General features: G+C 48.7%; 1 protein-coding gene across 8 annotated transcripts; it reads left to right on the forward strand.

Annotated features, from left to right (window-relative positions):
- The first annotated feature begins 294 nt into the window (after positions 1-294).
- On the forward strand, positions 295-11,751 carry ZSCAN16 (zinc finger and SCAN domain containing 16). Of its 8 annotated transcripts, XR_006787104.1 has the most exons (5): positions 316-437; positions 1,726-1,872; positions 2,094-2,203; positions 2,693-3,460; positions 7,398-9,708. XR_006787104.1 is itself a non-coding variant. In XM_045850688.1 (3 exons), exons 1-3 carry the CDS (start codon positions 6,165-6,167, stop codon positions 11,134-11,136), a joined length of 1,038 nt encoding a protein of 345 aa, XP_045706644.1. In that variant the 5' UTR covers positions 4,115-6,164; the 3' UTR covers positions 11,137-11,751. The 8 variants fall into 8 exon arrangements, 1 of the variants encoding a protein (XP_045706644.1); XR_006787103.1 differs by lacking the exon at positions 7,398-9,708 and having other exon boundaries at positions 303-410; positions 2,693-4,116; XR_006787105.1 differs by lacking the exon at positions 7,398-9,708 and having other exon boundaries at positions 2,094-2,238; positions 2,693-4,118.
- The last annotated feature ends 2,225 nt before the right edge of the window (positions 11,752-13,976 follow it).

Consider the following 13,976-nt stretch of genomic DNA (forward strand, 5'->3'; position numbering starts at 1 on the left):
CAGGAGGCGCGAAGAACGGGAGAGGGCGGGGTTGGTAGGGAAGTGAGGGGCAGAACCAAGCGAGTTCGCCAGTGCACTTTGGCGGAGCTGAGTCCGGTCCGAATTTACAGAGCACTTCCTTGGGACTGGTTTCATGAGTGTACTTTCTGCCGCCCGATTTGCGTGAGCACTTCCTCCGGACCGGATTATTGGGTGCACTTCGGCCGGGTCCAAATTACGGGAGCACTTTCTCCGGACAGCATTCTTGGGTGCACTTCCGCCGGGCTCAAGTTAAGTGAGCACTTCCTCCGGACCGGATTCTTGGGTGCACTCCTTCGGAGCCAACTTACATGAAGCTTTCTGCGGGCTTGGGTTCGGGGGTTTATGTAAGAAATTTATCTGGATTGGATTCGTCAGTGCACTTCTTCCAGGTTGGGCTCGCGTTATGCTTTTTGAAGGTGGGCTTTGGGGTTGCACTTAAGCCGGGCCGGTTGGCGGTCGCACTTTCTACTAAACTTCCGCGGTGTTGGCTTGGAGAGGGGCTGGTTGGGGTCCGGCCGCCGTCTCATTGGCCCGGGTAAGACTGGCGGAAAGAGCGGGGCGCGGTGGCCTGGGACTCATAGTGCCCGCGCAGGTGCAAGAGCCGCCTCCTTGTTAAACCCGCGTTGGAAGCGCCGCCCCAACTCCCACGTGCTTTGTGGTCTGTCAGGTCCGTGTGGCTTACAGCACACGGACGACCGAAGGCCGGCGCTTGTGGTGGTTCTATTCGATGATGTGCCAGTTCGGTTTGCGTTCAGGATAAATGGAGAAGGTGTTGTACGCTGGCCGATTAACTCTATATTATCTTATTGTTTATAAGATCTAAACTAGTGGAAAGCAACATTTAGTAGCGGCCTCGTATTCTTTTCGTGACTGATTCCTGAAAGAGCCTTTCTCCAAGGGCTGGGGAGGTTGAAGGTGTGTTTGAAAGATGCCTGGTGGAAGCAAGTGCAGGGGGAACACTAGGCGGCGCCCTTGCACTCTCCGAAGTTCTGTGCCCAGAAACCGAGGGGCCAGCGCTAGGACGGCCCGGTCACATAGCAGCTGCAGCCCTTTACTGGGTTCTACTAAGTACCAGGCATGGAATTTAATGCTTTCCGTAGTTATTCTAAAAGCACTCTATATAATAAGGCCTGGGGTTTAGTTAGTCACATTGTAGCACTATTTTCTTGTTTTTGCAATTGTGCTACGATTATAGGTAAAGAGTATAGAAATGTTCTGTACCTTTCAGGGAAATTCTCTAAGATTTTTTTACAGGGGAAATAAAAGTTTAGAGAGGTTAACCCACGTCATGTAAGAGAACATGACAGGATTTCAGTTGGGTCTTTAACCACAGCCCATGCTGATCTGTGGGTAATCCAGGTTTCCTTAAACCAGTGGCCCTCCTAAGTCTGCTATTATTAGAATATTGAAACCATGTACATCATTTGTTTTCACTAAATATGACACTGCTGTTCCAGTCCTTGTCACCGTGACTTTACTGTGCCAGGGAAGTCTTGCCATAGAAGATAAAAGTTGTAAATAATCATGCTTGTTTCAAAAACTTGCCCTCCTTTCTTTTTTCTTTTTTTGAACATTTTATTATTTATTTTTAGAGAGAGGGGAAAGAGAGGGAGAGAAACATTGATCAGTTTCCCCAACAGGGGGCTGAACCCACAACCCAGGCCTGTGCCCTGACTGGGAAATTGGCAACCCTTTGCTTTGCAGGAGGACACATAATCCACAGAGACACACGGCTCCTCTGCCCTCAACAACATTCCTTTTTGACCTTGCATCTGGTCTCCATCCTTCATGGACCCCGTGCACTCCGTCTGTCATGACACTCTGACTGGAGTCCCTGGCTGCTCTGCCCAGGTTAGGTCTGACTCTACTGTGCCCTCATTCATCAGTTATCCAGATGGTCATCTTTTCCTCAGTTTCTTCTTTTAATGTCTGTAATTGACACAAAGCCTACTGCTTTTCCCTGCACTATCCCTGCAAAGTTACAAATTTGCCTTTCACTCTGAGTCCTAAAGTGGGGTTATTTCAGGGGAAATATTCTTAAGTGGAGCAATCTCACTTTTTTCCCCCCCCAGAAACCACAGACCATTGAGGAATTGGCTGTGAGTCTGGCCTGGGGTGTTGGAACTCTGCCCAGAGGACCCTCACAGGAAGCAGAGGCAGAGGAATTCTGGGGTCAGGAGAGGTGAGCATGTCGGGTCTGGTGAAGGACCTTCTCTGGTGAGTCTTGAATGACCTACAGTGTGGCTTCAGGCTGACAGGTTCCTGGTGTCTCCTTTGCGAGAACAGTTGTGATGTTTGTCTGTCCCCACGTCCCTGCACTGTCACCTGCATCCTCCCACGGTCTGTTCTGCCATCCCTGTCCTCTGGACAACTGGCCTCCCTGCCAGACCCATTCTTGGGCCTTTAATTCTCTTCTGTGCTGTGCTTGTTCATCGGGTCACTCTTGTTCCTGACTTTTCTTCACCCTTTTCTGGCATCTCATCCCCTAGTCCTCTTGTTTGCCATCTTCCAGTGTCCTCCTCAAACGTCAGACCGTTTTGTTGATGTACATGAGCCATGTGCCTCTAGTACGTGCATTATAGGTTGATGGGGTACGGCACACTATGGCACTGTTATAATGTTATCTCCTGTGTATTTCAGTGATATTCGAATGCTGTGCTTTTCATTTCAGATGATGGGATCAGAATTGAAAAAGAACAATTGATTCAAAAGCAGCATCTTACTGTAGATGTGGAATCCCAAGAAAAGTTATGTGGCCGAACCAGCAGAGAGGTTCCTGGATGTGGGGACACCCTAGGCCTCAAAGGGTAGACAGAAAGACATCAGAGAAACACTTCGAGAGAGAGAAGATCTAAGTGTGATGAATGTGGGAAAAGACTTGCTCAGAACTCAAGCCTCACTGGACCTGAGAATTCATCCTGGAGAGAGACCCTGTTCCTGCAGCCTCTGTGGCAAAACTTCCACTGGGAGCCCACCTCACTGGCATCTGGGACCTGCCTTAGAGGGAAGCCATTCTGGGGCAAGTATGGCGGAGCTTTTCCTCACAGCTCAGCCTCAGTCGGCATCAGGTGACCTGCACCAGGACAGGCCACACGGAGCAACCACTACGGAAAATGCTTTGGTCTGAACTGAGGCCTCCCCCACCCTCAGAGGACCCGCAGCGTGAGGGGCCCCATTGGTGTACCGATGGCGGGTTGGCCTCCAGTCGCTGCGCACGTCACACATCTGGGAACGGAGGAGTCCTCGTGGGGGAGGGGCCCTGGTGACGTGGACGGAGCTGCTCCTGGCACTGGTTCCTGGGGACACCAAGTCGCAGGCTACAGACCTGATGGTGACAGCTCTGAGCCCCCTGCTATGCACCCCAGAGTCACGTAAACACAGCTTCCAGGCATGTGACCTGCTGGACTGGCTGGTGGTCGTTTTGTGAAATTGCTCAGAAGTAAGTAGCTCACGTAATTGAAGTGTTTACCTTCCTCTTCCCCGTCCCTTCTCCTCCTCCCTACTTTTCTTGCAGTTGGAGGAATAATCTCCAAAATGTGAATTTAGAGTTAACATAGGAACTATTTTGAAAAAAAAACATGAATTGTTGGTTAATGATGAAATTTATTAGCGTATCACTTAGTAACACTAAAAACATGGTGAAACACAAAAGCTGTTTTATGACACTGGAACAAATTACGGTGTGCCGAAGGTGGGGGGTGCCAAGGGGGAGGGGGAGTGACTAGACTGCTGATTCCCAGGGCTGCTCACATCTCGGACCAGAGATAGCATTCGTGCCCCACATAGGTTTGTTTTGTTTTGTTTCTAACAGAAAATTATAGCAACTCTTTAAGAATTAGCATATTTCACATACAAACTGACTTTCCAGGTTCCCTTACAAAAATAGTGTGCACCATTTTTGTCTAATAATATTTGTGTTCTATAAGTAATTGCTTACTTAAATCCTTTGTGATATTTCTATCGGCTTAGTCATATTTTTCTTACATCTTTTTTTCTAAAGATTTTATTTATTTTAGAGAGATGGGGAAGGGAGGGGGAAAGAGAGGGAGTGAAACATTAATGTATGGTTGCCTCTAGCACACCCCATACTGGGGATATGGCCTGCAACCCAGGCATGTGCCCTGACTGGGAATCAAACTGGCGATGCTTTGGTTCACAGGCCTGCGCTCAATCCACTGAGCTACACCAGCCAGGGTCTTATTTTTCTTATTTCTTAATGAGAGGTACTAGCATATTAGGAAGATCAGCCCTGTGTTTAGATCTGTGACATGTTTTACTCTGAGCTTATATTGTAACTTTTATTCTCTTCATACAAAATTTCTAAATTTTTGCATCGCCAGTTGTACCTAGTTTTTCCTCTGTGGCTTTCCGGTTATGTCCTTAGGGTTTTGTGTCACACTTAGGCAGGTCTGCCCCACTGCAAGGTAGCAGTATCCTCCCAGCTTGCCTCTCACCTCTGCCCTTGCCCAGACCCCTCACTCATGAGCCTATTCTTGACACAGCAGCCAAAAAAACCTGTTCAGTACCTAGGTCTGGTCATGCTACTCCTCTGCTTAGAAAATCCAAATGGCTTTCCATCTTGGAGTAAAAAACAGTGACCTCATACTCATCCAAGGCCCTTGTATCTCCCCTCGTCTTTTTGCTCCCACAGCTCCAGGCGCATCCATCATGTTCCTACAGTGTTTCAAACACTCCACTCGGGCCTTTGCATTCGCTGTCTTTCTCCCTGAAACACCTGCCCTCCAAATGCCTCAGTGCCACCCTCCATTTCCAATCGTAAACCCCATATTTCTTTTATTTTTCTCCTTTGCACTGACACCCACCATCTAGTACACTCTGTTTTCCTATATTGCTTGCCTCCATGTTTGTCTGTTACACACAAATCCCATGAAGGCAAGAGCTTTGTTTTGCTTTAACGTGTACCTCCAGCTTCCAGAACAGTGCCTGGCATAGTAGGTGAATGATAAATATTTGTGTGAGAAAGGCAAATTAAGCATTGCTCACCCATCAGATTGGCAAAGGTTAAAATGTAATGTGTTGACAAGTGTGTAAGTGGCATCGTAGTGGGTTCAATGTTTGGTAACTTGGCCCTGAAGGCACAGATGCGGGTACTCTGCTCGGTAATTGTTTCTGGAATGTGTGCGAGGGGTTGGCCGTTGTATATAAGAAATGTATTGCTCACAGACACTAACTGTGCCTGCGTCTGAAAAGGCAAAGATTGGAACAACCTATATGAACACCAACGGGGTAATTATCAAAATTTGTGGCACATACGATTGAACGTTATGTTGGTTTTTTTTTTTTTTAAAAGAGCAAGACCGAGAATGTCTTTTATGAACAATCCCCCAAAGCAATCGGTAAGAGGGGGAAAGGAGCAGAAATGCTGTTATTTGTGTAGAAGACAGGATGTTCCGCGTTATGAAAAACTGGTCGAAACCAGGTGCTAGGGGACACTTACTCTTTTTAAATATTGAACTTTGTGAATCCTGTCCTTATTCATACAGCTTTTTAACTAAATAAACTGGAAAGACCTTGAGAGGGGAAAAGATTTTTAAAGCCGGGCTCGCGGGCCCCCATGCTCCAGTCAGCCAGTCGACCCCGGCTGGGTCCTCCGCGGAGGGCCTGCGGCCACTGGGAGGCGCTGCGGCCACTGAGACGGGCTTCCTAGAGTGACCGGAAGTGCTGATTGGTGTTTGGGGGGCGGCCTTTATCCCCGCCCGCCTAGGGCACTCTGTCGCTGGTTCCTTCCTGTGCCGGAAGGTGTTGGGGGCCGGACAGTGTTGGGGCCCCGGCGGGGAGGCGTGGGACAGGTCCTGGGCCTGGTTAGGGACTGGGCTGGGGGAGCGCCCGCGCCACCTCCCAGAGAGGACCGCGGCTGCGGCTGCGAGTGGTCCCAGGTCAGCCCGAACCAACCCGCTGAGCCGGGTGTGAGCCGGTGTCGGTTTCACGGGCGCCCCTGAGAGTTCGCCAGACCAGGCGGGACCGGAGGTCTGACTTGTGCTGAGTTAGACTGGGACCCGTGTCCTCGCGTCAGCCCCGGTGCTTTTTGGGTTCCCAGCCTCTCGTTATTTCTCTGAGACGAGATTACAAGATTCTCCTCGAATCGATCCCAAGTAGAGGACTGATCTGAGGGTCAGCACAGAATGGCCACAGCCCTGGCCCCTGGGGGACAGCGAGGCCCAGCAGCGGTGGAGGAAGGAGAGCGCTGCGGAGGCTGGGGCTGCACCGGGCCGCGCAGGCGGGAGCTCTGTCGGAAGCTATTCAGGGCGCTCTGCTACCGGGACGCCCCGGGGCTCCGGGAGGCTCTGGCCCGGCTCCGCGTACTTTGCCGGCTGTGGCTGCGGCCAGAACGCCACACGAAGGAGCAGATTCTAGACCTGCTGGTACTGGAGCAGTTCCTGAGCATTCTGCCTGCAGACCTGCGAGCGTGGGTGCAGGCGCAGCACCCTGAGACCGGGGAGGAGGCGGTGGCTGCGTTGGAAGAGCTGGAGAGGGAGCTCGATGAACCTCCGGAGCACGTGGGAAGGGGCGTCGTGGCTGTGAGGGGCAGTGTCGGGCAGGGCTTGTGGAGCAGCCAAGAAAAAGTATCTGGAAGAACAGTTACTTACCGTGTGACCCTGGAGAACAACAGGCTGGGGGACAGGGCACAGTAAAGCGACGTCAGACTGAACCTGTCAGTGAGAAGTTAGAGGAAGGCAAACGCGTATCAATAAAACAGAATTTTTCTAACATCCACACGTAATAGGATGGGCTACCTTGTAATAAGAAATCTCGCTTCCCAGAGGAGTACTCAGTTTGGGGTTAGTAGATGTCAAGGATATTACAGAACACCACTGTCCAACAAATAAAATGTGAGCCCCATTTAAATAAAAACAAGTAAAATTAAATAGTATGTTTTGTGTAACCTAAAATATGTAATCAATATAAAATTGAGGTATTGTACCTTTTTTGTATTATGTTCAATATTTGCATGTATTTCACACTTTGCAGATCTCAGTTCTTTCTTGCCCTGTTTGAAGTGCTCAGTAACCACATTGTGCTGGTGGCTGCCCCACTGGTCAGCAGTGACCATAGAAACGCCAAGGTGGTGGGAGTTGGTCTCCATTCGGAGGTGCAGGACTGCAATCCTGGGCCTCAGCACATCCCTGTGGAAAGATACACTGAATGTCACTCTCAGTGTCCAGAATGATGGTGATTCGCCTCTAGGGTTCTCTCCATTTTTGGTCATGATTGCCATTTGCAGCTTAACAAGAATTGGTCCTTTTTTCTATGTCCACGGTCCCTGGCAGATGCTCATTTTGATCTTTTCTCTGGAGTTCTTCAGTTCTTTCAAGAAAATCTACCTTATGAGCCCAATCATGCTTCCTTGTTCCCAGGTCCAAGCCCAGTCAGAAAGACAGGACACACTCCTAGACAAGTTGGCCCCCTCGGGGAGGCCACATGAGTCACTGGCTGCCCAGCTCCTCCCCAAGAAGACCCAGCAGGAACCCCAGGCGAGTGGTAAGGAGCAGCTTTCATGTATGAGGGAAGAAGCACCTCCTTCATTAGAGGAGCCTGTTTGCTGTCACTTTCTCCTTTCCAGCTTTCCCCCCTTGTCCTCTACCTCCCTGTGGGAGAGGTCATCCCCCTTCTACCCTTGCCCCCCACGAAAATTATATTTTTGTTTTTCATTAGACTTAAAAACATTCTTTGGCCTAACAGGTGGGGCATGATACTTAATACCCGTTGGTATCTGGTGATCCTGTCTCCAGATCACCTTACATTGCCATTTTGAGCAGGGGGACTTGCATGACCTCTTGTGTTAGTCTGTGAGGGCAGCTGGAACAGATACTGCAGACTGGGGGCTTAAACAACAGAACTCTGTTTTCTCACAGTTTCAGAGGCTGGGAAGTCCAAGACCAAGGGGCTCTTCTGATGAGGGCTCCCCTGTTGTCCCCACATGGCCTCTTCACTGTGCCCACCCCCACCCGGTGTCTCTCTCTGTTCTTGTACCTGCTGGGTTAGGGCCCGGCCCTTACGATCTCCTTTACCCCTAATTACTTATGTAAAGACCCTTTTTCCAAATGCAGCCCCAGTGGGATGAAAACTACAATTTATGAATTGTAGGAGCACAGTTCAATCCATATAACACCCCCCCACACTGGAGGAAGTGGAGCAGAGAGCAAGAGTCAGTCAGCAAAGCAGGCGTTTGGTTGGTTTGTGTCCGCACGTCAGGCTGACAGGGTTTTGGTTGTGGTTTGCTCCCCATCCCACTAAGTTGCTCCCTAATTAAAATGAGGGTGTCTCATGCATCCTCAGGCTACACTGAAAAGGACACAGAGTGCACCCATTTCACCCAAACTCTGTTTCCAGTGCCCCAGCCCTCTGTGGAAACACTTGTGTCTATGACGCCTCCCTGACTCCATTCTCACCTCTATAAATCTCCCCAGTGTGGCTCTCTCATTCTCTGGGGTCCCTGCCTGGTGGTTTGTCTCATCTGAAAAGTTATTTTAGGCTAAGATACTTCTGGCTGATATCTGGAGGGCATCGCATTCACATGTATAATCTAAAGGAGCTTGTTAGTGCTTTAATGTAGAGTGTTGGCTGTTGTTGGCTTTAGAGGTGAGGTTGAGATCCTGTTCTGTTCATGCCTCTTTTCATTGAACATTTGTTGAGCAGCAGCTCTGTGAGGTGCCTAAGAGAATAAGATGCTTGAGTTCTTCGGGTAGCTCCCCACAGCAGGCCTGTGAGGCATCAGTGTGTTTACGTGAGCTGAGATGGGGGACGTTCCAGGCAGAGAGGACCATAGGGGAAAGAAGCAGAAGAGCATCACACACCCTAAGAGAAGCACCAGCTCTGAGTTTGGTTTTAATGTGAAGAATTTTATGGGCGGGAAAATCGAAGGCCATTGGTGAAGATTCCTGAGCACCATGTGGAGGAAACGAACTTCACGCCTTCAGGTGGAGGTCTGTTACAGTGTTTTACGTAGAGAAGTGGCTGACACAAAAACCACTGTCTGTGGTTCCGTTTCTTAAAAATGACATAGAAAAAGATTGGAAGGACTATATGTCAGTGTAGACAAAGGATATTTCAAGATAATTAAATTGTTTTCTTCTCTATTTTCCGAAGTCTGTAAGTGAAATAACAGGTATAATACAGAGAAAAGATGTTCGTACCAGGGGTAGGGGGAGACCACTTTCAAATATACAGGGTAGTCTGCCAGAGCAGGAATAAACTGGGGAGGGAAAAGGGGGAAATCAAGAATACTTACTGTAGAATGAACAATCTGATTGGATATGGGGGGGTGGTATTTTAGTACAGTCCACGTCTGGGCAACTTTGAAGATAATGGTGTCATCCAGAAAGAAAAGTCACAAGGGGCTGTACAGGCAGACCTCGTTTCATTGGGTTTAGCATATTGCGTTTCACAGATGTGTTTTTTACAAATAGAAGGCATGACCCTCCACCTGCAAGAAGGTTACAGCTTGCTTGATTGTAGTCATTGCATTGTGTTGGTGGTCTGTAACCAAACCTCAATATCTCCAGGGTCTGCCTGTATCTGTGTGGGAAGAAGAGCTGGCATGAATTCAGGCTTTTGTTTTTTGTGTTTTTTCTTTTTTAATCCTCACCAGAGGATAAGCTTATCAATTTTAGAGAGAAGGGAAGGGAGTGAGAGAGGAGAGAAACAGTGATGCAAGAGAGAAACTGATCAGTTGCCTCTCACATGTGCCCCACTGGGAACTGAACCTGCAACCCAGGTGTGTGCCATGACCACGTATCGAACCTGTGACCTTTTGGTTTACAGGGTAATACTCCAGCCAACAGAGCCACACTGGTCAGGGCTGAATTCAGTTTTTATGTTGTGAATTTGCAGTGCCTGTGAAACATCCAAGTAAGTAAAATCCTGCAGGCAGTATAGTTTAAATTAATGTTCTAAATCTGGGAGAAAGGCATAGGAGGAGGTGGAGATTTAGGAGTCATCTGGGTAGATGACAACACGTGGGTATAGCCAAGGTTGACCAGGAAGAACATATAATGCAGTGAAAGAACCTCGGTGAAGTAAGGGTGGAGGGGGATTCTATAAAGGATGTAGGAGACATAGAAAAGCAGAAGGCGGGTGTCACTGAAGCCAAGGGAAGAGTCAGCCAAACGTAGTCACTTTTCTTGACAGAACACAGGTAAGGACTGATGATCTCAGAAAAAAGAATTCAATCCAGCACATGCACAAGGTCACCCGCTGTCCCCTCCTGCTTCTCCCTCTCACTCTGATGGTTCTTGCTCACCACGTTCCTCCCACACTCTTATTTATCCTGGGCGTGTCTGTAGTCCCTGTTTACATTTACCACTCTGCCTTTGTATAGGTTTGCCAGATGACCCCTGGATCCACATTTTTGTCTTTTCCTCTCTTCCTAATCTATTCCTAAATATTATATCCTGCTGCTATCTTTCTGCCTGGCCTTTTGCTGCCTTCCCTTTATCTTCATAATCTTTTGATGGTGCCAAATACCTCATTTGTGTGACTTTCAATTTTTAATAAATCATATGTAATACTTGTATGTTCTGTCTCCTGTAGGTTCTTTGCTTCTAAAGCTTAAAATAGGGCCTGTTTGTTGCAGGTGATAAAGCCAGGACTGAGAATGAAGAGCTGTCCCGGAAGGAAGATGTGCCCAAGGATAGGGAATTTCTCGGGAAGGTAAACAGCAGAGTGAGCAAAGATATTCCTCAGCATCCCAAATCCAAAGATGCCTCTGAAAGTGAGGGCAGGCTAGAGAGGCAACGGGGGGAAAGAAGACACTACAAGTGTGACGACTGTGGGAAAAGCTTTGGTCACAGCTCAGCCCTTAGTAAGCACAGGAGAACTCACACTGGAGAGAAACCCTATAAATGTGATGAATGTGGGAAAGCCTTCAACCAACGCTCACATCTTGTCGGACATCACCGAGTGCACACTGGAGTGAAGCCCTATAAATGTGATGAATGCGGGAAAGATTTTAGTGGGCGCTCAGGTCTTGTGCAGCATCAGAGAGTCCACACAGGTGAAAAACCCTACGAGTTTGAGGAGTGTGGGAGGCCTTTTCGGGTAAGTTCAGCCCTTATTAGACATCAAAGAATTCATGCAGCAAAAAAACCCTACTAGGAATGGGTCAGTAACACCAGTTCCTTAGCAGCTCAGGTCTAATTAGAGACCTTATGTGTATCCTGAATGTAGTCAAAGCTTCAATCATCATTAAAAATTTCCCTGGCATCACAGAATCACCCAAGGACATTTCAGTTCTTTTCTATGATGTACCAGTGGTGGAACCGGCCAACCAGATATGTAATTACTTGAAATAGATGAAAACGGCTTTTGAAATTACTAACTAAAACAATACCATTTGTTTACCATCATTGTTGATATAATGGCCTAAATACCTAAATGCTTATTCCTTTTTTTATCTTCAGTAGGGGATATAATCATTTTGTGCAATTTTTTTCTTTGCCAATGATAAAAAGGAAACCATGAGAACAGTCAGCAGGCCAACGAAGACAAAATGGGAAGGAAAGCAGTAAGTGAGGAGTAGGAGCTGCCGGCACAGGTGGTAGGGGGTGTAATGAGTGTGTTCAGGATCCGTAACTCCAGACATGTCACTTCTCTTCTGAATAGAAACCAGTGATTTTCAACTGCTGTATGACAGGAATTTTTCAAACATGTAGTACCTGACTGTTTAGTCAGGGGCACTGACCTCATTTCCCTTAGATTGTCAAATAAAAAAATGACAACAGCCAACACAACAATAGCTGCCTGGTATGAATGAATCAAAATTATACCCATTTTTTGTCAGATCAGCAAAAAATATATTTTTGGTGTGCTGCAGAGTTTCAGTACTTTGTTCATGTGTGCCTCCAGATGAAAAAGGTTGGAAATCGCTGCTGTAACCTGAGGCACATGGGAGAAGTTGGTCTAGAGCTGCACTCTTCAGTGTGGTAGCCAGTCCCACAGGTGGTTGTATAAATTCACACTGAACACAAGAACGGGAAGTTCAGTTCCTTAGTGACATCACCACGTTTCAGTGCTCAGTAGCCACGTGCAGCAAGCAGCGCCTGTGTTGGACAGCACAGACTGAGACCATTTTCATCACTGAATAGTAAAGGGCACTGTCCCAGGCAACCACAGGTGAGGTAACTTCTAGCTCTGACACTGTGACTCTTAAGTTCAGGAAGGCAGCCAAAGAGACACCTGACGAGGCTGCAGTAGCAGCAGGAAATAAAATACACTCCAGAAGAAAACAGTTTAGTAATAATGGCACTTTTTGGCCATAAAAAGGGGGTTTATTCTAATTGGAGGAAGGTGATTATTAAAGTAAGTATAACAGCCTAATAATTTAAATTGAAAGCTTAAGTTACTACCTCATCTCCATGAAGAGCATAATTACAAGGTAGCATCCCTATCAGGTAACCTGCACCAATGGGAGAGTGGGAAGCCTGGGACACCAGTACTGTGAGATGTGTTAGCACTTCATAGACTTGAACTGAGTAACATGGTGGGAATTGTGGCCACGGGCCCAGCACTTTCAAACTTGCAGCAGTGTCCAACTCTTAGGACCCATGGGTTCCAGGAACAGCCAGCACCAGCGTGATCAGGGAGTGACCTAATTTCTCATTAAAAGACAATTACGCACTTGCTTTTGCATTGTGTGTTTTGTGTCTGCTACTGTTGGTGTTGATTCCAAAGTGCCTCCCTAGTGTCCATTACCCGGTGTGACCAGAGAGGCAATGATAGGAGTCAGGGGACAGAAAACTTGGGGGGGGGGGGGGATGTAGGCAGGAGAGGAGAGTCCAGTGGCATCTGGGATAACAGCAGGCGTGAGACAAGGGAGGCACGAGGCTAAAGGATGGCCGGGCGAGAGCAGGCCCTGTCTTCACAGGCCTGTAGAACCCACAGGAAACGGGTGGGGAGGGTGCGACCAGTTGGAAAGAAGAGCTTGTGTGTCAGACACTAATCAGAACCACTGGGTTCTAGCTGAGCCATCCTGGGTGGGCTGGACCTTCTCTGAAACAACCCCGAATGTGAAGGCAGTTACTCTAACAGCTGTGTCAAAAATATACGTGTTGCTGTCCCGTCCATTTGGAAGGATTTTTTAAGGGAGGCAAGAACGCCCTTAAAGATGGTAGTTTTCCTGAACTAACCAGACAGGTGTGACTGGTAGAGACAGCCCGCGGACGCTGACAGGGATGCTGGCTGGTGAGCTGGTCCTGAGTGAGGAGCCAACTGCTAGGAAGGGAGGAGACGGCGAGTGAGGGATGTGCGGGCACTGGGGGCAGGGACAGGAGACAGGGGAAAGATGGAAGGGGAAGAACAGGGAACAAGGGTACAGGGAAAGGCGAGTTATTCTAAAATTGGCATCAACCATGTTGGAGACAAAGGGTCACCTGACAGAAGCCACGCAAAGATGCACAGATCGATCGGCTCCTCACCCCAAGGTGCTGTGAAGTCTCTGGTGCACAGCACACACTCCCGATGTTACCTTTGCTGAGCGTGGTACCTGCACGTTCATCCTGAGCATCAATTCTTACAGTCTAGTCAAAAAGTCCACCAACAGTTACCACTCAAGTAGACACTGTCTCCGGCGCCGGGTCTCAGGGACGCGGTCTTGGGTCCCGGCACTGGGCCGTAGTCGGACCTGAGGACTGGCCGCCGCCGCGGCGCCACGTTCGGCACCGTCTTCCCCTCAACACGGCGTAAGTAACCGTGGCCAGTATTTGAGAATAAACCGCGTCCCCGCTGTCATCTGCTTTAAAACAGTTCCCGTAAGGTTCACAATTAGCGCCGCTCTGAGGTCCCTAAATAGCTAGCCCCGATGGCACTGGTGAACACCCACCCCTCGCCTCACGCCCGACCTCCGCCGCCAGCCCTTCCCACCGCCTCAGCCTCGGCACTCCGGACTGTTAGCGACCGGAAGTGGACGGAGCCCGAGCCCTGAGAAAGGGGCCCGGCCT

Source organism: Phyllostomus hastatus, unplaced genomic scaffold, assembly GCF_019186645.2.
Source record: "Phyllostomus hastatus isolate PE091 unplaced genomic scaffold, TTU_PhHast_1.1 phas_contig_840, whole genome shotgun sequence".
In the NCBI taxonomy this organism is placed as follows: domain Eukaryota; kingdom Metazoa; phylum Chordata; class Mammalia; order Chiroptera; family Phyllostomidae; genus Phyllostomus; species Phyllostomus hastatus.

Excerpts from the sequence above, each read along its gene's own strand:
- ZSCAN16 (XM_045850688.1), top strand. The coding sequence starts at position 6,165 with ATGGCCACAGCCCTGGCCCCTGGGGGACAGCGAGGCCCAGCAGCGGTG. Across the intron at positions 6,540-7,397 it reads TCGATGAACCTCCGGAGCAC|GTCCAAGCCCAGTCAGAAAG; the intron begins GTGGGAAGGGGC and ends CCTTGTTCCCAG. Across the intron at positions 7,540-10,615 it reads TGGTAAGGAGCAGCTTTCAT|GTGATAAAGCCAGGACTGAG; the intron begins GTATGAGGGAAG and ends TGTTTGTTGCAG.